The sequence below is a fragment of the Apis cerana genome, linkage group LG13, assembly GCF_029169275.1.
Source record: "Apis cerana isolate GH-2021 linkage group LG13, AcerK_1.0, whole genome shotgun sequence".
NCBI lineage: Eukaryota > Metazoa > Arthropoda > Insecta > Hymenoptera > Apidae > Apis > Apis cerana.
The window spans coordinates 6,855,897-6,879,324 of NC_083864.1; the positions used below are offsets into that span (position 1 = coordinate 6,855,897).

General features: G+C 45.5%; 1 protein-coding gene across 1 annotated transcript in view; it reads right to left on the minus strand.

The window, feature by feature from the left end:
- Positions 1-400: 400 nt before the first annotated feature.
- The window catches only part of LOC107996211 (diacylglycerol O-acyltransferase 1), a 90,599-nt gene continuing 67,571 nt past the window's right edge, over positions 401-23,428 (minus strand). The window contains exons 8-12 of the mRNA XM_017054161.3: positions 23,096-23,204; positions 13,798-13,842; positions 6,423-6,601; positions 2,720-2,870; positions 401-2,361 (exon numbers count right to left, since the gene is read on the minus strand). Of these exons, the coding sequence (XP_016909650.2) occupies positions 2,185-2,361; positions 2,720-2,870; positions 6,423-6,601; positions 13,798-13,842; positions 23,096-23,204 (661 nt within the window). The 3' untranslated portion in view covers positions 401-2,184. The remainder of the gene's footprint in view (positions 2,362-2,719; positions 2,871-6,422; positions 6,602-13,797; positions 13,843-23,095; positions 23,205-23,428) is intronic.

The following is a 23,428-nucleotide window of genomic DNA, read 5'->3' on the forward strand; positions in this document are numbered from 1 at the left end:
GTTTTTTGTAATTGGTTGTAATTTAACATTCACTTGATAATCAATATACAAATATATCATTTTCAACGTATAAATTGCGTTTTAATTAAAAATTACGAACGTTATTGCGTCGAGAAATTTTCAAAAAAAGAAAAAAAAGAACACGATACTATTCGTTTGTCGAATTAAAAAAAAATTCCACCTCTCTACCTGCAGCATCGATAAAAAAAAATCGTGCAATAATTCATTGTTAATTTCAATAATCAAATTGTGTTGTCGATTGTCAATCGATTTCATCATTCCCCAAAAAAATTATGAAACGTCGAAGAAAAAAGATATTTACCGACTCCCTCATGCGTCGAGTAGCATCATCTCCGACAATTTTTCAAAGGAACGGGACGGAATTAAACGGGGGAGGATCTTGTAACAAAGATTTCGTTTATTTCGACAACGAATGACGCTCGCACGGCACGCGAGCGTTGGACGAATTTTACAAAATCGTCTGCTTCTCGTGTACAACTGGCACCAAGTTGTACCCGTTAAATCCTCGGCATCTGTTTCTTCGCACTGATACGCAACGATTCCGGTGAAATATTTACCCTGTAAATGCAACTGCACTCCGCGCCATGGATAAATTTATTACGGCTAATATTCCCTCGATGCGCTCGAGGTCCCCCTGCTATAAAGCATCGTCAGATAGGGAAAAAAAAAAAAAAATATGGTGAGTTATTGTCTCGACGCACGCATAATAATATCTCTACCTGCGTTTCGCGCTTACGAGGCACGCGCTGTTCGTAAAAGTGGAGGAGGGGTGCTAAAGATTTTGCGCTCGTGATCATAAAAAATTTTTTCTTTCCATTAAATATACCTTATATATAACGCGCTAACGATAGAGTGCCCCTCCTCCCCTCGATGCGTGACAATCTCATTGTTTCGACGGTTCGTACAAAGGATCGGTGATCTTCGTGGATGGACGGGGATGATCGAGCCGTGTGAGAAGACTATGTGAAACGCCGATATCAAAGTGATTAACAATTCTTATCGGCTAAAACGTGCATAAAAATGACCGAATGGGTGAATATTTCAACGGCTTACAATAGCGACAATTCATCAACAAACATCACCACCACCACCACCCACGCGTATACGAGGGAAAAGAACGAGTGATATATCGTACGATACGATGTAGACTGCGAAAGTTTATGCATTTGTTAAAAAAGTTGTGAAAAATGTACAAAATATCGAAAATACATATTTTTTAAGCGAAGCATATTTCCGTTTCATTTCCATATCTGGAATTTAATAATTGCATAAATATCCGCAATCTAGCGATTGAGTTTTTCATCGAGATTGTTAATCGCCTCGTGCAAAAATCTTCTTTTTTTTTTCTTTTTTTTTTTTTGTTCAAGGAAATTCGATCGAATATCGAACACTGACGTTCACGTATACGATCCAGTAGGAATTATATCTGCAACTTCTCGCAGAGAGAGAAAGAGAGAGAGAGTTACGAATTATTTGTAAAATTTTATGATGCAGAGCTTATTCTGGATTTACGAGTCAGAAATATATGATCTCCTCTATCGATGTATCATGTTACTAGATTTATTCAATTTTAATTCAATCTACACGAACTTATTTATGTCAGTACGTTTCGCGACAATTCCTTCCATTTAACAGGAGTAAAATAAATTAGGGGAGAACGTTCAAACCCGTTTGTACACGCTGTACTGTACATTTACCAGAATTAGCCCTAGAGTTAGAGTCATAAATTAAATTTAACGCAAATTTTACAAATTACAAATTACCTGATTATCCTATGTACGCACACACCGATGAATAAACGTGCAATTTGTATCTTGAAATAGGAAAATTCGATTCTTTCGATATACAATTCCTACTGGAAGAAGAAAAATCCGAAAAATGGATAAAGCCAACGAGTAATACTTAAGGAATATGCTCGCGATACGAACACGTGACCGACTCTCATCCGTCGTTGGAATGAGAATAAGGAAAGAAGAAAAAAAAAAGTGGAAGAATTCGCGTAAACGTCGGTTGAAAAATAGATTAGTATACACGAGTAAAGATGACGGAAGAGAAGAGAAAAGGAGAAGGAAAAAAATTGATGGAAGAGTGGCGAGTTTGCCCGGGGAATCTCTTCTTCCAGACCCCGTGCGTGGTCGTTCGCCTCGAGTTCGATTCCTCTACCTACACCATGGAGTAATCCTCGATCAAGTTCTCGCCGAAGTGAGTTATCACGTAATCGTGGTAATACATCATTATGCAAAGTGGTTGTCCGATAATGAGACTCGCCCACACCGTGATATTGCCCCATCTGGCGCCCCAGTGCTTCTCCACCTTCTTACTTATCATTGATAATGGTATCTGGAAAATCGATTAAAAAAGTTTCTCGATCGGGGTTGCTGCGAATTAATATTAATCGCTCGACAGTCGGATCGGTTGCGAAAGGATGAATTGTTCGGGGACAACTTTCCTCGCAATTTTTTGTCCGCGGACGTACGTTCGACGAGGGATGATTAAAAATTTCCTCTCGAATCTTTTTGACACGGTACGATCCAAATAAAGGTATCGAGCGTTGATTGAATGCGAATGCGAAAATATATATCGGCATCGAAACCGATATATTTTATATATATATATAGTCAGCTATCCGAAAAATTAAACGTAGGATACGGTATAACGTTGATTCGTGAGTGGAATATTGTACAATATTACGTCTTACCTGTCCCATCATTCCGAGGAACGCCCACGTTTTGAACGTCTTGAGCGGCACGCTGACGAGGTACTCGTGGAAAAAGGCGCTGATGAAGAACACGGTGACAGATGCGGTATTCTTCTTGTAGCCCATCTCTATGATGGGAATGTACAAGTGGCTGGAACCGAATCGGAGCAAAAACGGTTTTCACGGTTGGCACGATTAACCGGGGGGGAAGAGAGGAGAGAGAGAGAGAGAGAGAGAGAGAGAGAGAGAGAGAGAGAGAGAGAGAGGAAATTACGCGTCCGCTTAATAGAAAGGATCGAGAGCTTTCTCTGCCTCGTTTCCCTCTCGACCATTCTCTTCCTCGCGGTGAATTTTACGTCGGGAGGAAAGGGAACAAGCCCTTCTCGGCCATGCAGTCGGTCCTACTGTTATTACAGCTTACGTTGTACCGCGGAATGGTTGAAAAAAAAAAGGAAGAAAAAGGAAAGGGAGAGGATAGGGGGTAAAGAGCGGGAAGGATGGAGGCAGGAGATAAGAAGCGTCGCGTTTTAAAGATCAGCGTGAGCGGAATGGCCTCGAAAAATTAAAGCAATGGCCGTGCAAGTTTGTCGGAATGGCGACACTGGTGTGTGCCAGGGTTCAAGAGGGAGAGGGTTGGGGAATGACACAGGGGTACCGAGAGACAGGAAGAGATCGTTAGCCAGGTTGGTTATCAGTGGCGGCGCGTTGGAATGAAGAAAGCTGGAAGGCGACGAGAAAGGGTGGGGGAAAAAAAATGGCGCGAAGAAGGAAACGAGAGATGGGCAATGAGAGGGGAGGGGAACGGAAGGAAAGGAGGAAGGAAGGAAGGAAATTCAAAGGTGAGAGACGTTGTCGTCGTGGACGGTTTCGTTCCCGTGAAAAAGAGATTCCTTTCCTTAAAGATTCCGCTCCCCCCTCTCGTTGCATCACCTCGCGACCCTTCGCGTCTCTGTTTCGTTTCTACTTCCCCCTCCCCCTTCAATTTCTTCCATTCTATCTCTCCCACTCTCGTACACGCGACGCAGTTTTCCTTCACCAACTCGTTCTCGTCGTTTCGTGGAAAAGACGCTTCGAAATATCTTCCAGTTATAGAGGCATTATAAGTGCCGCGGGGAATAAACAGCCTTAAGTGCGCGCACCACGATGCGTATCGGCTTTTCCCATTACAAACCTGAAAAGACGTCGTCTTCGACAGTCGTCCCACCCCTCCCCTCCCCTCCTTTTCCTCCTCTCCGCCCGCAGCTTTTCCATTTTCACCTCTCGCGCCCCCTCCTTCCCTCTTTTTTCCATCCCCTCATCGCCATCGCCTCCGTGGCCGCATGGCTGCGTGCCAGTTGCAGCTCGCAATTGCAGCTGCATATCTCAGACGAGAAAGGGAAAAGAAGGGAAAGGAAAGAAAAGAGAAGAGAAGAAAAGAGAAGAAACGTAAGGACAGAGGAGCCGGGAGCGCAGGTGCGATCGAAAGAATGGAAAGGGGGTTGGGAGGAGATCGGAAGACGAGGAGGAAATTCGAGTCCGACAGTTTCCGGCCAGTAAAGCCGATTACCGTTTTTGCCAGGTTAATTACACGGAATCGAGTTAATTGCAAGTTGACGAGACTCGTCCCCACGAAAAGGGGAGAGACGTTCGAGAATCTAAAACGTCAACTCGATCGTTTATCTCGCCGTTCGACGTTCCTCTCGAAATCCGATAGATACGCGGGTTCAACCCCTCCGGGGAGTTATATGGCTTTACCAGTAAAGAATTATTGTTTTTCCGTGTATCGTTTCTCGAGAGGGAGGAGAAGTGCCTCCTCGATCCTCCCGGATTTCCAACCCTTCCACGTACACCCTCCCTCCCACCCGCAATAACAACTTTTCCACGGCTACCTTTTTCGAGGATTTAAACTTTCCGCGAAGCTACTTTCGAAGTAAAAGCGGCCGTCGTCACCGCGGTGGCGCGAGTTGTTAGCGGCACGTGCACCGTGGAAAACCGGTGGAAAACCGGTGGAAGAGTGGGAAGGCTCTCTCTCTCTCTCTCTCTCTTTATACATATACGTATGGAAAGTTTCCCGTAACTTTGCTGATTGTATCGGGCGAGCGATGCATAATCCAATGGAAACGATGACGGGGAAGACGTATGGGGATAAAAACCGTAAAGCAGGGCGTAAGCTTTTCCGCTTATCCGATCGCGCTATCCTCTCCCAAGATTTTCCAACAACTTTAAATCGTAAATACCAAGTTTGACGTTAACGATAAGCGATATGAAGAGGAGGAAGAAGAGAGAAAAAAAAATAGTTACTTCGACTCGATTTTCTTCGATCGAATTTGCGTTTGAATATCATTATTCCGAAAAAGAAAGAGCAAGAACGTATCGTTGCTCGCGAATTCGAAAGTAAATGGACGAAAAGGTTCGAAATGGGAATTAATTAAAAGTCGACGTGAATGTCGTAGGTAAACACATTCGCGAATTAATTTTCCGAAATAAACGTTGAAACGGGAAGATCCCGTCGTCTGCGCGAGCCGGGTAGTTCCATTTCGTGGCAGAATAGTTTTCAAATACCTAACCTCCCCCCTCCCGACACCCTTTCTAGTTACACGGACATTAAAAGTACTACTTAGAGTGGCAGCAGTTATATGTATAGAAAAGGCGGGGGTGGGACGGGAGGAGAAAGGTAAAAGCTAAAACAATTAGCCGCGCAGCAGTTTCCACGGGGGTTGAAAGAGGCGAGAAATAGAGAGAAAGAGAGGGGGAGAGGGATGAGTGGTAGCAGCGCGGGAGAAAGTCTCTGATTCACGGAAATTTCTCTTCCTTTCGGAGGGCAGACAGGGCCCGGGTTCTCGCGAAAAATGTAATTAAATCTCCTTGAGAGCGGGGCACACTCGTTAACAAAGTTCAGCCGCTTAGGCGAAAAGGAGTACTCGATCAAAAGTACGACTCCGTGGCTGGATACCGGACTTCTTTTCCATTACTTTCCCCTTACTTTTCCCCGCTTTTTCTGCCCGATCCTCGTTTTTACGCATCCCGTGACCGCTCGTTCCCGCCTAATGGACCGAGCGGGGATACGAGGAAAGGGCGAGTTTCGCGACTCGTGTCGGGAGAGAGGCGGATTCGTAGGATTCGTTTGGATAAGACGTTTCCAGTTGAATGTTAACGAGAGTCCGGCGGATCGAGATTTGATGGGATGATCGTAAGAACGGGAGCGGAGGAGAAATTTCGTACAAGTTTTGGCTCGAAATTAGATTGAAAGTGTTTTTCGTCGATTTGCGTCGTCTCTTTTCCCCTAATAATAATAATTCGTTATCTTATAATGATATTAAAACTTTCTCCAATATTGATTACTTGTAACGAATATCGTTAATATCTAATAATATTAGGTTGACGGTAGAGAGAACGAATCGACGTTTAGAATAGAAAACAATCGTTCTTTCCCAAATTATTCACCACGAAATAATAATAACAATTAATCGACCATTATAACAAAATTGTAAAGCTACTCGACCAGCGTGACCAACAAGAGAGACGGAAAATGAAAACAGAATAATCCAGCGTAGGCCATCGGCGAAGCGTAAACGGTGGCTCGATTCGAAATCGTTGCAATCTGCGCCGGTATTTTTCGGGCCAGGGTATGCGCGTGATCGTTTATTCGGGCCGAATTGTAGCAACCGGATCGAAATCCAGGGTATTGCGGCAAAGGGTAGAACATCGTATCAACGACACTTACCGCACAGCCCATCGATGCACGGGCATATTCCACGTCCTCCAGAAGATGTCGATGTTGTGCGCGTTCCACCAATCGCAATAGAAATTTCGATCGGCGAAGTGCAACAGTTCACCGACCAGATTCAGAAGCGAGTGGAACGTCAAGTAGAAGAAGCACAGCCAGACCAGATGATTCGGTATCTGTGGAAAAAGTAAAATCGGAACTGTATTTTTGAAGCCGCAAAAAAAGAAAAAAAACGAATAGAAAAATTCTTTCGCTTCGTTCAACAAATTTAAATTTCTTCATAGGTAAATATAAGTTGATCGAAACTTTTTCTTTTTTCTTTTCTCTTTTTTTTTTTTTTTTTACACTTTTGCTCTCATTCGTTCTCATTCTCGTAGAAGAATCGATCGTTCAAAAACGTCCCGCGATATTACATCATAAAACTCGTGATATGTAAAAAACGTGTATGTGGAAAAAAAAAATAGTATCGGGGATTACAATGAGAATCATACGTCAGAGGGTGAACATTCATTTGGGGGGGAGGGAGGAACGATATCCCGGCAAATGGAAGTCACTTTCATCTTTTCTATTACCGCGGGTGAAATGTTTTTCACGCGATGTATCGTTTCAAGCGCGTTGATCTTTGTTAGATCGCGACTGTGCAACACGCGAGGGCCGTATAGCCGACGGGCACGCCGATATTTTATTTCCTTTTGTTTCGTATCTCTGTCGGCCCCGGGAACGGCTCGTTAATCCGACTCGAATTCACGTCTCTCGATATTCCATTCCTCTACCCTTCCGGCGCTCCGTGCAATTTCACGTAATTCTTAACCAGTGTTCGCCGCCAACTCCGCACGGAAATGAGTGGGGGGGGGAGGGGGGAGGAAGGAACGGCGGAGGAAAGGAAATACGATACAGTTGTCGAGGCGTAACGCGTCTGCCAAGAGGGAACATCGGTGCTTGTTTCGCGTTTTCGAATATTTAAAATGACCCTTTAATGGCGAGAGAAAGGAACAAGGAAGATGGAGAAAAGAGAGAGAGAAAGAATTAACTCCAGCCGAGATAATTCCACGCTCGAGTCCACGCGCGACTCGTTATTTGTCCCGTCCCTCTCCGTTTACCAGGAGTTGCCGAAAAATGGCGAGGAAATGGAATATCGCCGGCCCGGAGGACACGATCGTTGGAGAAAAAAAAAGAAGAAGAGAAGAAAAGATGTAGAGAGGACGTAAAAGGCAATCGCGCGGAGGCGAATGGAATCGGACAGATTTCTCGCAGCGTAACCGTCTTCCCCGGCCATATCTCCCGAGCTCGGTCCAACGAAAAATTTTGAAGTTATTTCGTTTCGAATGTCTTCTCTAATTCCCCCTGGAGCATCCTCCGGCCGCATCTGGCGGCCTTTTACGCGCTCCAAAGGACTTAATAATGTTGCCGAGCACAAAGGTCAAGTCTCCTCCGCCGGCAGGCATTCGTGGCACTTTTATGAAAAGGGAAGGGTGGTGGCGCGCTTTTCCTCACAGAAAATGGGCTCTCTCTCTCTCTCTGTCTCTCCCCGTTTCATCAACCCCTTTTTCGTCGTCGCCCTCCTTACTCCGCGAGAGAAGACCACGTGCCCCGCAAAAACTTACCTCGACGACGTTTTAATTTCGTTTACCGCGGTATGCCGCTCGTTCCGTGAGACCACCTCTTCCTTCCAAGAAGAGTAAAAGAGACTTGTCGAAGACAATTCGAGACACGTCGATGATACCACAAAGGAGAAAGGGATAAACTTCCTTGCCCCTTCCTTGCTTCCTGGCCAGGGGCTGTGAAACGCCTCTCCCTCCCCAACTTCCTATCAAGGGGGAAAAATCTTGATGTGTGACGTGGCTGAGCGAGATACCGGCGGGAATTTGAATTTTCTCGGTTCGTTTGACCGCCTCGTGGCAACCAAGTTTTCCCATTATGCATGGCGGTTCCTTTCAACGAACCGCTACTTGTTACGTTACTTTGTTTAACATCCTCCCTCTTTTTTCTCTCTTTCTATCTTTTTTCTCCCCCTCCCCCTCCCGCCAGAGAATTACACGGTACTTGGGCCAAGTTTCTCGACACTGTTCGAGCATATCCCTTTAACCACCCCGTCGGAGATGAAACCTCCGTTGAAAAAGAGCGCAAATTTTATCCTTGGCGGGAATACTTATACTTTATATAAAACAGGCGGTTAATGCGAAAGATCGAATCGTTATTACAGGGGAGGGGGGAGATGGATGTGTTCAAACACACGTCTATTCCTCTATCCAAACGAAATGGACGTGCTTACGTTTCGTATCAAATGTTAGCGTATCGAAGAGATTGTACCGTTATTAAAGCAATATTTTTTCAAGGGATCGTGGCCCGTGGCTCGAAGAGCGCGGAATGAGAGAGGGAGAGAGAGAGAGAGGGAGATCGATACCCCTGATGGGAAATCGTATCGCGCTCGGTGGAGAGGAAATAATGACAAGGTTAAAGGATCGGGCAATTTCGACGTCATCTCGACGAGACGTCTATAAAGTTTACTCAATTTTTCTCCCGTTCCTGATTGTTATTCTTACATCCCGTTCTTCATACGATAACAGCTACTCCCGTTAGATTACACAGCCGCACAGAGCCTGTCTGCTGCTGCAGTAAATAGTACGTGACGTGCTCCCATGAGGGTAACGTTGTAACGTTGGACAAAAAAAAAAAAAAAAAAAAGAAAAAAGAAAAGTAAAAAGGATAAGCGAGAGGGAAAGAATAGCATAGCGTAGCATAGATTCGAAGGAAAATGGAAAATATCGATTCGCTGGTTAAAAATTTACTACGAGATTGCCAACAAAGGAGAGTCGCCAACAAACGAGAAGTAAGAAAAATTAAAAACTTGGCAAAGATTGCGATCTCGTGTAAGAAGATTGTGAGAAGAAGATCCCGATGAGAATCGAAACAACATTTTCGCAACGAGAGGCAGATAAAGAGAAGCAGCTTCTCGCTCAGAGAAGCTGAAGCAATTAGCAATTTATTACAAAGAACGCGGTTTAAGGAACGATCCTTCGAATTCGACGTTCTACACGATGATAACGATGATACAGGCGGTACCATATTACGCCGTGTCTACATCTACGATCATCCGCAGCTAAGTACACATCGGGAATTCACTCTTCTCGTCGTATTCCCGAATCCAATATACCTGCATTATTGATGAAAATCGATCGATCGATCGATCGTTCGTTCCGTATATATGCATAAGGCACACATTGCAGCGCAAGGGGCGTAACGGGAGTAGTTGGAACGCGGGAGTAGCGAGACACCCCGTAACACAAGGTCGTCTTCGGATAAAAGAGCAAAAGGATCGTCGGTGTCCGCCGCCTCTTGTGCATCCCACCACTGCTTTCTCCTCCCTCTCCCTTCTTCGCCCTTTTTTTTCATTGGAGAGAGAGGGGCGGCTGCCGCGCGTCAAAGAGATTCCGAAACGAGTGGACGAAGGGTCGTGGCTCGTATAAAGCAGATCGATCTAAGGAAACGACCTCGTTGGCAGCGGACTGCAGGAAAATTGCGTTTCCCCATTACGACGAGATTAAAGTCTCGTCCTACATTGCACTTCCAACCCCTCCTCTTCCTCCTCCTCCTCCTCTTCGCTTTCCCTTTCTCTCTTTCTCTCTCTCTCTCTCTCTCTCCCTCTTTATCTCTACATTCATCCATCTCGAACACCAGCAGCATCCTCTGTCTTCGAAGTTCAGCCGAGATTCGTATAAGAACCGCAATTAACCGGCGACGGTCACGGTCTGTGGTCGGTGAGACCGGCCTCGCAGTTATTTGCGGTGTAAACGAAAATAAGGATTGGCCTGTATGAAGCCTCGTCGTATGCCCCAAGGGCTTGTCGCTTTCTCTCTCTACCCCGCTCGCTTCGGGTGCTTTCTTCCCTCCCCCTCCCTGGACCAAGGAATCTTCTCTCGCAGATTTAGCTGCTCGATCGGCAAACAATTATTTTTTCCCCCCTTCAAACTTCTTTCTCCCTTATCCTTTTTCCAGCCCTCAACGCGGCGGGGGCTGGAGAAACAAGAGGGGACAAAAGAGGACGAGTCTCGAGGACGAGCACGCCTTCTCGTGGCGTGACTTATGAGATTGGAGGAGTGGAGTTTTCGTTGCGCTCGCCTCGAGCCACCGGTCCGGAACCACTTATATCTCCGGTTAAAGCTCGCGTCGATATCGTCGATGTCGGCGGAGACGATTATTACCAATCGATCCGATCCCCCGCTTCTTCGATATCTTCCCCGCTCTATCTTCCAGAATTATTTCAACTTCGCAAGCTCGAGCTTGTTATTTTCCTCAAGAGGGATCGAATGATGATTTCGAGAGATTTACGGGTGGAGAGGATAGCGATCGGTTGATATTTCCACCGGAGAAGGTGGAAATGATCGGCCGGACTGTTGTTTGTGCGCAGTCGAAGGAGGGAGGGAGGAGGAGGAGGAGGACGAGGAGGACCCGCAGACGTGGATAATTAATGACGCGATGGGTCCAATTAACTGGAGGCTGGCAAAAATTTGTTGGCTTTTTGGCCGGCGCGGTGTTTTAATCGCAAATAACTAACAACGCGACTCGAACAGCGAAAGGGAGCGCCGCTATTATACACGGTTCAGAAGGACCGCTCGCGGTAGTCGCTTTGGGACCAAGTCATGTAATTGAATTCGGTTCACCGAGTCCGGCTCACTGATCGAAACACTACGGCTGGCTAGCTCCGATCTGAAGCATTCGGGCTAACGAGAGAATAACGAGCACAAGTAACGACGGTCGAATGGAATCGAGCCGTCGGCCTCGATCGACGTCGTTGCTTCCAATACAATTGCCAAGATGCGAATAAATGTAAGGGGTGATTCTTGCAAAAAGCGCGCCCACTCTGTTCACACGGCCGCGATTGCGTCGTTTCGTCCAAATCCGGACGACAAATAATGCGAAACATTTTGTCTGGCTCTCTCGAAAAGTGCCGATCCATTTTTTATCGAGAATCGAAGTGCAATGCAGACGAATGCAATTTTTGTACCATTTCTAGCGTGAATTACGACGATTCTAATTTTACATAGGGCTTGGAAATGTACAGGTCAGGTATATATATGGTAAAAATAATCGTTGGACGAAGAAGGATGTTCGATTGAAAAATCGATCGGGACCGATCCAACAACGAATCTATAAATGTATCTGACGAATCCAACGATTGCTCCACCAATCTTGAGCTGGCAACATTAATCATTCCGTAAGAATCACCCTATATACATCTCGCGATTTCATTCGTGAATGCTTCTCTCTCTCTCTCCACCACTGTATGTATATATTTCTCCAAGGAATATATTCTTCTCCATCACGTGCCGATTGATCTTTCATTTATCGGGTCATTCGTTCGCCTATCCCATCCGCCTACGCTCGAACTATAAACGAGGACGGTCGTGCAAAGGGTTAAAAACGTTTCCAAAGTGCACTATTCGACGCGGCACGCCGCTAACTAAGCTTTCCAATCGTCGGACGTATTATACATTCAGCCATCTGTCACAGAGCATAGCACGAGTCATAAATTTAAATTTACTCCCTTCCGTGACGAGTTAAAAATCCTTCGTCCATTATCGGCGACAGGGGTTGCTTATTTGCATGACACTTGTTCCCGGTCCGCCCGGCTTTCACGTTTAATACGGGAAAATGTTGCGGACAGGGTCAACTCGAAAACTCATTTTTCTGATTACCCTTCCATTAATGCGACCTCTCGATCACCACTATCCTCCCCTCATACGCGAACAACAACAACAACAACAACAACAACAGCGCGATATCACATTATACAAGAATTAATCTAATGGTTTTTATCGTTGCTGATGGACGCGATGGTTGCTCCTTTGATACGGCAGCTCCCGCTTCGTATTTTACGCATCGTGTGACCCGCGTCGACACGAGACCGCGAGGACCGTACCGCTGTTATCGTTGTAAACCCAAAGTGAAAATTTTAATTAACGCATTGAAAGCGCGGACAGAGGGGGAAGGGAGAAAGAGAAGAAGAGAGAGAAAGAGAGAAAGAGAGAGAGTATCGGATCGCGGCTTTAATGGTATCCGCAAATGTTACGTGTCAAATTATGAAGCTGTGTTTTCCGAGTTTACCATGCCGTGTTACGTGTGTAACACGTTTATTCCCTCTCCGCTTCGAAATTCGATAAAATCCATACGAGCGATCCGTAGAGGGGCAAAGCTCCCGGGTCTTTTGCGAATGAACGATGCCCAGGAGATGCCTTTGTTCCATTTTCGCGAAACGTGTTTCACATTTTACCGTCACTCTCCGACCGCCGACGTCAACAACGACGCGAAACGAATCGTGGACGTTTCCCCCTCCTCCCCCGATTAGCGGATTAAAATTCGGGGATGGAATTACGCGAGAGAAAACGTTGGAGAATTTGGAATTTTCGACGACACGCCTCGAGCCGAAACGAGCGTCTACCAATTGGCCAGGAAATACCAAGTTCGTAAGAGAATTATACGCGTACGTGACGCGTCTAAGCTTCCGCTTCCGGTATCGACGAGACAACATCCCCCGCAGCCAAGTTACAACGCCTCAGGCGTCACGACAGAGAGAGGAAAGAATATCTCATTACGAAGGGGGTTGGAACGCCACCCTCTCTCCCTCGATTATCGATGGCATGGAGCGCGAGTTACAGGAAAACTCCGTTACCTACACCCAGTTCGTACTACGACTTCCGCGAGCGCATAATTCACGCGGAGAGGCGGCGCGCACGGCCGGTTGTACACAGGACGAAAGTTGAATCATGAATTCGTACGTTTCGCGGAAAGTTTGCCGGGATGGGATGGGATGCATTGAAACGCTCCTGAGCACCGCCGTCGTGCCGAAACTAAAGCGTTCCCCCTGTGTCTATCCGCTTGATAGGGAGGGGGATTTGCAAGAGGGATGGCGTATTAAGCGACACACTTAAAGGCGTTGGAAGGAAGATATGCCCCCTCCCACGCGCGAAGGGAAGGAGGGAAGGAGGCTGAATTCGCAAATATTGGCCCGAGGCTTAAGAGCTCTTCCGATGACGAACGATTCTGGTAGGATCCCTTGGCTGGGAGGAGAACACAGGTGCGATAATGTTTCGCTCGCGCCCGCGTCGAGGGAAAATACGTGGCGCGAGGGGACAGGAGGGAACAGGAAGAAACGGGCTCGTTCGGGGATGGATTAGATGATCGTTTTCACAATTTGCGAAGCGAGAGAAAATGATTGGGAAAAGACATTTGTGGATAAAGTGATAAAAATAATCGATCGATGTGTATTGAGATATATATATGGCTAGATGGCTCGATGAGCCACTTGGTTAAGTACTTCCGGTCGGCAGGGCACGCCTGCACCTTGTTTTCGAGGGAATTGAATTATACTCACGGCCAGTTTCAGCAAACGCTCGGAGGCCTTCGCCACGTCCATGTTCTGAAAAATAAAACGAGCTTCGATTATTAATACGAAGAAAGCCACGTAAGCGGTAAATACGAGGCGGAATTGGAAGTTGTAGGAGCATGGAAAAAGGAGGAGGAGGGGGAGGAGAGAGAGGGGGAGGATTCGGCGAAAACAAGGGTACGAAACGAAAGTTCCTAATTGGGTTCAAACCTGCAGAATATGTAGCGGGTATTCGCGTCAGTTCGCGTGGAAATTTTTGCGCGGTGATTACGATGAACAGTGATGGCTGGTAATTAAAACACCGAAATAATTAATCGGAGTTTTTGTAGGCTCAGCGATGTGGATAGACAATCGTATAAGTTCGAAAATGTTTTCGAATGCTCCGATATTTCGGGAAACATCGCGAGAATATTTGCCATAACTATGAGAAAAATTGAATTACACCGAAATATATAGTACTGGTTGGTATTTTTTAATCTCCCCCTCCCCTTCCCTGGAGAAAGAATGGTATTTTTAAAAAATAAATTTTACTTGTTCCTTTGGCAAGGATACAAAATAGGATGGACACGACTCGCCTACTTATTAGTATTTATATTCATTCATCGTAGTATAAATAATCCAAACACGTCTGCCAAAACTTGTCACGCCTCGTATTATACCCATTGCCGGTTCCAATGAAAATATAATACCTTGAATATTTTACTTCCGCATCGTGCGACCAGATATTGTAATCATACATAATAAAGAAAAACGTTCGTTCAAAAGCCGTGAAATAGTGGTTTCACGTTTAAAAAAAAAATCTATTTTACACACTTTTATATACTCTCTCTCTCTCTCTCTCTCTCTCCCCGCTATCTTTTTCGTAACAAATAAATCGAGGAAATGCATTTCCTTTTCCAAGAGTGAATTACGATTTTTAAAACGTCGTATCGGAACAACGAAAGTAAGGTAAAAAAAAAAAAAAAAAGCGGAGAAAGGAAGGAAGAGAGAAATTAAAATAAAAAGAAATGGAGGAAAAATCGAGTAGGTCGATATCGATAAATAACCGCAGATTTAGCAACAATAACCGGCGCATAAAGAGCATGTAAATGCGCGCCGATTAAAATGGCAACTGATAAACAGAATGGAGAGCACGAAGTTGTACAGATTAACAGCGTTCGGTAACTGGGCGCAACGAGTACCTGCGGTCGTTGGAAAGTATCCTCTTATTCCCCTACCGCCTCCCCCCATACTCGAAAACGTCGAAGGAGCTTTCGAGCAATGGAATTGATATTTCGTGCGGTGTACTAATTGAATACACGGGGAAACGAAACTACCCCTCCGGCATTCCGCTTAAGTGGCGGTTTGTCGAGGTCTCTCCGAATGGTACAACACGAGAACTCACGGTGCTTATATACTCGGGCTTACAAATAAATACCTAAAGAGCCTCCTGTCGATTTCAACACGCCATTTGTACGCGCACCAAGTATACACCATTCTTCAACACAAGCGCGATACGAAGTTAAAGATATATATATATACATATATTCGCGATCGTATAATATTGAGATTTTTACGAGGAATAAAAATGATGGAAGAAAGAAACTATATATAGAATAGTGGCGGAGAGAAACGTGATTTTACGCGAAATAAAATAAAATTTCATTTTTCTTTTTCCTCTCCCCCTCCCCGCCCTCTTTCGTTTCAATTGAACAACGCACGGAAAGTTTGAGGAAAATACGAAATTACACGTGCGCGATGTGAACGTAATTCGATTCCGTTCCGGAGACGGCAATTTCGGGAACGTTTCGCAGATTAAAACGAAACTATGTATAATTATACGCATCCTGGGATTCGTAATTACAGTGCTTGATGCATGTTCGTTATAAACCTGGAATATAATATTCTAATTTGAGGGTACCGTTGCGGTCTGGGGAACGCTCGAACTCCGCTAACGAGATGTTTCATGAATTGACGCTTAAATAATCGTTTTGATCGTGCCGCCCGATAAAAGTTCCCGCGAAAGAAGATAATTGGCGTTTTCGCGGGCGAACGTCAGGATTTACGGATCAGCGGAATTAACGGAAAGGATTACGGATACATGCGTTCGGTTTTCGAATTTCCTATGAATTTTACCGGATGACGCGAGAGAATCAAGCAATGCGGTCGTGAATCGTTTTGAACAACAACGTTCATCGGATTTTCACCGACTTTTAACACTTCGAAAAAGGCCGAACGATCGCTCGTTTGTTAAATAGCTTGTACGCGGGCGAAGCGAAACGGTTAGTTTGTCAATGGAGAAATTAATAATCGAATTAAAGAAGAATATTTTCGCTTCTGTCGAACGGATAAGAATCGAATATACGGCCAGATTTTATTATTATTTACGGAAAGAAGAAAGATAATTCGCCAGAAATTTATCGCGTGATAATTTTATATGAATTTTTAAGAATTTTTAAGAATCCTCCTAATAAATTAAGTATTAAGCGTATCCGTTAATAATGCGGATAAGATAAAAATGACGAAATACAACACAAGTTTCAAAGAGATATAAAATATTTCGTATTAGCGCGTCTCAAGACAATTAAGCATCGCGTCATAAAGCTTCGCGTTAACATCACTCGAGTTAAAAATCCCTTTGACCTTAAAAGACGATCAAAGAACGCTTTACATCCACTCCTCTGCAGAATGCTTGCACAAAGGACTCGCGCTCGCAAAAAAAAAAAAAAAAAAAAAAGGAAAAGGGAAAAAAATTACGAAAAAATTATCCACGTTCGATGGCGCGCGCGCGTTCGTATCGAAGAAGAAACGAAAAAAAAGGAACTTGTTGAACTTCCCCGAAAAACCAACGGTATCTCGAACGATCGCGTTTCTATTTCTAGTTGAAAGGGTGGTTGGTTGGCTGGAGAGGTTTCGCGAATGAATGGCGCAGCTTCGACTCGCGTTCCATCGTGCACACAGAAGGGGAAAGTGGAGAGGCGTTCGAAGCGAAAATAAAAGCGGAGAATGTGTCTTTTCTCGTTCCCTCAGATTTCTCTCTCTTTCTTTCTTTCTTTCTTTCTTGGTGCAAGAAACCAAGTGGTGGATCGATCGTCCCTTCTTTCGAATCAAAAAAAGGCAGAAACCTTGGCGGGGAGAAGCCTTAGCGGGTACAAAGGGTTATAATAAGCCGTCTCGAGCGAAAAACGGGGACACTCTCTGGAGGCAGGCATCTGGAGCAAGCGTAACCCGAGGAGGCGTCGTCTACGCCACTGAAACTGAATACTGTTCGCTGCTCGGTGTCGAGCGACGAATTCTTTTCGCCTTTCGCTGACGAGACCTGCAAGCGCGGCTTCTCACGAGTGGAGAACGGAACGGCAGGAGGAGGGAGAAGAAAAAAGAACGAAGAGAAGGAGGAAGGGATACCAGGACATTATCGCTTCCTTCTTTCGACATCGTTTCAATTAGTGACCGAAGATTTACGACTTTGCATCCGCGAACACCTTGTTGTCGCGCGAGTATTCTCCGAGATCTCCATTCACTCGAATCGAGTTCCAACTAGGAGGGGGGGATCTGAGAATGCACCGTGGCGGCGGCAATCGAGAAAAAACTCTTCCTACGTACACATCCCTCAACGTTATACATTCTCTTCCCTCGTTCCTTCGTCACTCGTGACGGAAAAATTAAGGGTAATTCGAGGCGTAGCGGAACGTTTGATCCGTTGGCGAATAATCGTTGCCGGAACATTTCCACCTCCTTCCACTTCCACCTCCTCCTATTTTTCCTCGAATCGAATTCTCTCCTGGCGTCTCGTCATTTGTTAAACGTCATAAACGGAGGAGAGCGATTGCACCGAAGGTTCAAGAATAACCGTCGGATTTCTAACGATGGAAGAAGATCGAGCTCGATACCCGTGGAATACCCGTGAAACCGTAATTGAATTTCCATCGCGAAATGTACGAAAACCGGTGATAGTAATAACTTCTGTCCGTCATTCTGTCTTACATCGCTCTTCCGTTATCGCTCGTATAACCGAAAAAAAAAAAAATTAAGGTCTTCTCGATACGTTTTTCCGTCTCGGTTACTGTTCCTCCCATTTTGAACGTTGTGTTGACGTTTCCTTCGCGACCCGATACGACGGGTACGAAACAGTGGATGCAAGAGGAATATTCATGGAACGTCCGTTAACGACCGAGTGAACAGGACCTCAATTTCCGGCGTGAAAGATAGCAGGAAACATTGTTCGACAAAATAGAACGGGCGGATAAGATTGCTCGATGTCAAGGGTGAAATTATTAAGAATATCCACCGTTCCATTCGTAATAATCTCGGCTGTCTCGGTGATCGGACAGCCGAGGAAACGTATCGACTTTTCATCCGTTGAAATATTTTTACTTGGTCGTATTATATGTCTGCCGTCATCTCGAGTCAGTCCGCTTCCACCTCTTAGATAGGAACCGGACAAATATCCGACACATTGAAAGCGGAGAAGGTAAAGGGGAGAGGAGGAAGAATCACGGAGTGAAAATAAAAATATTGCTTCAAAGTCGTGTAACGTGTAGAAAAGACGGGCGCGATATTTCTTTTTTTCTTTCACGTCGCTCAAACTGCTCGTTGACCTGCGTGCATTCGCGATCTCTAAAGAAGATTCCGTACAATGATGAGAAAAAAAAAAAGATGTGGAAGGGAGGAAGAGAGGAGAAAAAGAAAGAAAGAGAGAGAGAGAGAGTTTACGAGCATTCACGATGGGAAATCGATACGATATTTCATCCGTTTTGTCGTCAACGGTCTCGAACGGTGCGAACAGCCACCAAGTCGCAGAGGCTGCACCCACCGACTCTCCATCCTTTGTACACCCTCTACCATCCTCGAAAATCCTTTAAAACGTTCATCCCTTTAAGCAGTGGCACGTCGAGGAGGTGATAAGACGACGCTCGACGCGACCACGCCGTCACCTTTCGATCGGTCTATTGGCCCACAGTGTAAAGTCATTCATGTGCACGGGGCGCGCGCCGTGAAAGATAGGCAAAATGTACACCACCGGCCATTTACACGTCGATCAGGCCCCCAGGAGGAGAGAAAATTTTCGATGGGCTGCAAGATGAATTGCCCTTTGCCGGTGGCACGATTAACCATCAAGGTTACGTATACGTGTCACGTTGAAAAATGTTTGTACGTTGCGAGGCACGTCCGTTCTCTCCAATGGCGAAACTTCGATTGCCTTCCTTCGGCGGACATTCATGAGCCCCTTCGAAAGATCTTCGAAAGATCTTCGAAAGAACCGTGTGATTTTCATGATCCCGATGATTCCCCAATTCGCGTAGACGCGACGAAGAATAAGATGAATAAAGATACGATGGGATGAACATGGAAGAAGAAAAAGAGGAATCATCAATATCGTATATTTCGTAGGAGGGATGAATCAACAGAATCGGCGGAGAAATTAAGGTATCGAAAAGAGGAGTAACGAGATGATGCTCGATCGAAACTACACGTTCAAAACCTCTTCTTAGAAGAAAGAGTTCAGAAGGAAGAGATCGATACTCATAAATAACGATACAATCTAGAATATACTCCAAGCCATAATGTTTCCCTTTCCTCGAATAGAGAGGGGGCAGTCATTAAATGGAAGGAGTTCCTTAAACAACTAGGACCGGACACTTGGAACCGGTAGAACTTGGTAACAACAAGAGTCGCCCCTGGGCCAAGACAGCCAGTCAAAACTTGCGCACCCACGATTAGATAGTTCTCCCCAACCAGTTCCCCGTCCTTCCTTCGAGGGAGTCTTCTTCCTGTTCAACCTACTCCTCGTCCAGATTATTAAACGTTTCCATAGCGTCGAATCGGGGAGATCAACGTAAGTGGCAGCGTTCACCTCGGGAGAGGTGCAAGAGATTTCGCTTAGCGATTTCGTGTACGCGATTCTCTCCCTCTCTGTCTGTACACGACGATTTTCAATCGAGGACAAATTGCACCTCTCCCTCCCCTTGGTAAATCGCACCTAGATTCCCTTGCCTTGCTTGGAGAGAGTGTTCGAGAGAAAAAGATTCGAAAGACGGTAATACCGAAGAAGAAGAAGAAGAAGAAAAAGAAGAGAAACGGAAAGAGAAACCGGTTAAATCTTTGGGCCAACCGAGATATCGTTCCAAATCTCGTTTTTCAAGCCTAGGATATAAAGGAATCGGTGGCATCGATCGAACTTCGAGTAATTACCGTGCAAGGTGCTGCGAGGAGAGTTAATTCCGGGGTGGCAAGCTCTTTTCTCTATCCATTTCCACGTCGTCCGCCTCGTCATTTTCTCTATCTTCGATCGCAACTCCTTCTGCCTCCGCCACCCCTTTTTCCACGTTTTTACTCTCTCTCTCTCTCTCTTTCTCTCACACTCTCACTCTCGCTCGTTCCCGCCCACTTTGGCCACCCTCGGCTGCCTTTCTGGCGGACAAATTGGATTCGATAATTGCGAATCACGATGGCAGAGACGACAGTCACGTCGCTGATCGGCCAGCCAGCTGGCAACGGGAGGGAAAGGGAGTGGAAATGTCTCCGTCTTTTGGATCTACTTCGCGATGGTCTGTCACTGTCGCGAGAAGCTTGACACCGAGGAGGGTCCAACACGAGAAGAAATCGATTTCGTGGATATTGCTTTCCCTCCCGTGTGCGCGGCCACATCCGTGGGAATCCATTCATCGGAATTGATAACCGCCCCCGCCCCCGCTCGTCGCATTGTAATTACGCTTCCAACACGCCTCCTCGCCTCTCGTTTTTTCCCCTCCCAGATAGACCTCCCCTCCTAACGCGCGGACAGGTCACTCATTATCTCGATATTGTCTCGTTCGCGATACGATACAAAAAAGCAGGAGAAAGCTTTTCAACAGCTTTTTTTTCTGGAATATATAAGCTTCGTCGTGAAAAGTGTTTTCCAAGTAAGATATCTCGATGCTGATATTTCAAGCTTTCGAGCTCATAAAAGATTTACGAATACACTTTTCTTTATACTCTACCGATAATAATACTAATTGCGCAAGAAATTGTGGCTAACTAACACCGTAGCAAACTTTTCTCGGCCAGTTTCTCAAAGAAATTCTCTTTGAGATCTCTTGTAACTGAGAACGAGGATGATTATCAATGACGATTTTCGATGAGGGAAGTAAGTAGAGAAATGTTGGAAATTGCACCATTTTCGAAATTTTCGCACGCGAGCACAGCTGTTTCCTTGGTCGATTCTCATCGTTTATTCCATTCGTGTGAAATTGGCGAGGGGAAAGACGGGAAAAATGTACACGCGACGAATCCATCCCAAAACAAAGGGATCACCGAAATTTCCAACGTTTCACAATGGCGGTGGAAACGGGTAGCTGGGCCGACTACATTATACGGCCATCTATGGATATAGGTGGTAAACCGCGGATGTCCGGCGTGGATCAGCCGTGGTTAAAACTGTCCGCGTAAAAGGATCCATTTAAATCCACGAAGCTGGGGAGCACGAGCGCGGGAAAATTTCTGCCACCGATGCACACCGACAGCAGGAACTATTCATCCCCTCGTTAACGAACAATCAAAACCGCAGCCCGGTTGAATTTTTTCAATTAATGTCACGAGGTTTAAATGAATAAACATCAGATTGTTAATTACCCCCGCTACCTCTCTCCCCCCTTCTGCGAAATGAACTGGAAACGTCTGCGATTCAACCTCCGTTAACCGGAGGCAAAGAATTTTGTGGTCGAAACGGGTGAAAGAAAAAGAAGAGAAAAAGACAAAAGGCAAAACGAACGGATGGACCAAATTAAAAGACTAGAAAAGATTGGAGAGAGAGAGAAAAAAAAAGAAAAAATCAATGAAAAATAACGGCAAGGTACGCTATTCGCTCGTTCCTCCTCGTGTTGTCTCCATCGGCAATTGCCGCTCGCGCAACGCTAATTTCACTCGTGCTCGAGTGAAATTACCGTCGACTCATTACGCGCACGAGATCGCCGTTGTCTTTATCGCGGCCCGTCGTTTCGTGTCGGCTCGATGCCAGATGAAAAATAATTTCGCGACATTGCAAACCTTCTACGTCCCCGTTAACACGCACCCGTTTCACGATTCCGCCCGTTTTCTTTTTTTCTCTTATGCGAAAACAATTCTTTTCTGCTTCCAGTCTTTTCACGACTGCGATTCCGTCCAACGGCTGTAAATAATGCAAACGCCGTGACGGCGGGCCACGCAGACACGATAACGAATAACCCGGGCAACAAGTAAATCGACCCATCGACGAGAATGAACGAGCTTAATTGCCGGTTCACGATCTCAAGTTCCTCGCCACCCCTCTCACCTCGCTTTTCCATCCCTCGATCAATTTCCGAAACCGAAAATAGAGCACAGCAGAAATTATGAAAGAGACCGAGTGAATCGAATAGCGGCATCGTTCGTCAATGTCGTTAAACGCCCTAGCTTTATCGCTCCTCCTCGCCCTCCTCCCATTGTGCCACGAATAATAAGAGACACGATCATATTCTCCAGGCTGCATTCCATCCAAATTGTCCACCGAGCTTATCTACCGATATTTACAGCCCTCTGTCCTATCCTGATTAAGATACGTAAAATTTCTTCTCGTTTCGCGTTTCCTCGACAAATGATTTCCACCCTGTCGAATGTTGTAGCCAATGTTACAAAAAGAGGGGCGAGGAGTGGTTGTTTAACAGCCCTGACGAGAATAAAAAGCGAGGGTGTATCGTCTGGGAGGGGGATCATTATCGTGCGTAGAAACACATCGGTTCGAGGGGAGTATGAGGATTTTCCACGAGAGAGGCGGTGGACGGAACCGTTTGGGATCGGTCGACCATATATTTGTGCGTATCGTAGCTAGTAGCAGTCGGGGAATTACGAGAAAGATTGATCGAACCTATTTGCCGAAACCAAATTACACTTGTGTTCATCCGCTCTCTCTATCTTAAGAGCCGTTCCATTCTGGGTTGGCCACCCTCCTACGATCCTTCCTATAAATAATTAGCCGCCTTATAATGGATGTACGTTCATGTATCGGCCGACATATAAATTATTATTTATTTCGGTGGAGAATAAAAGGGGATAAACGCATGGCGATACGAAACACCAAACCGATCTTCTTCTCTCGACTCGAAAAGCGAGAAGAAGAAAAAGAAGAAGAAGAAGAAGAAGGAAAAGAAGAAGAAGAAGAAGAAGGAAGAAAGGAGAAACGGAAAATTGTTTTCTATGATATACGGAGAGGATCGAGAGATGGGTGATTCACCGGGCGTAATGAGATTTTCTCATCGTTGTAGAGGGAGGATTTCACGCGAAAGCTTTGCGAAAAGGTGAATGAAACACTTACGCTGAACGGTACGAGGGAATTCTTCACACACGGGACCATCCATTGTTGGAAGAGCGACATGACCACTTGGCAGCCGACCACCACCTCCAGGATCCGTTTAATCAGAAATCTGCGCAGATAAATGAACGAGTTAGCAACCGAGTCGTCGTAACAATTCCTCGCGTTAAACATCGAGGAAGATGAAACAAAAATGTTTAAATATACGCGTGTATGCATATACATATCTCGGTAGAGTTTATACCATCCTGAGTTTCTGAGTCCTGTAAAAGCATGACCCATTTTCCACCCGTTACGTTAGTCAAACAGAGTCAGCCACGTCTTTTTAGTCTACGT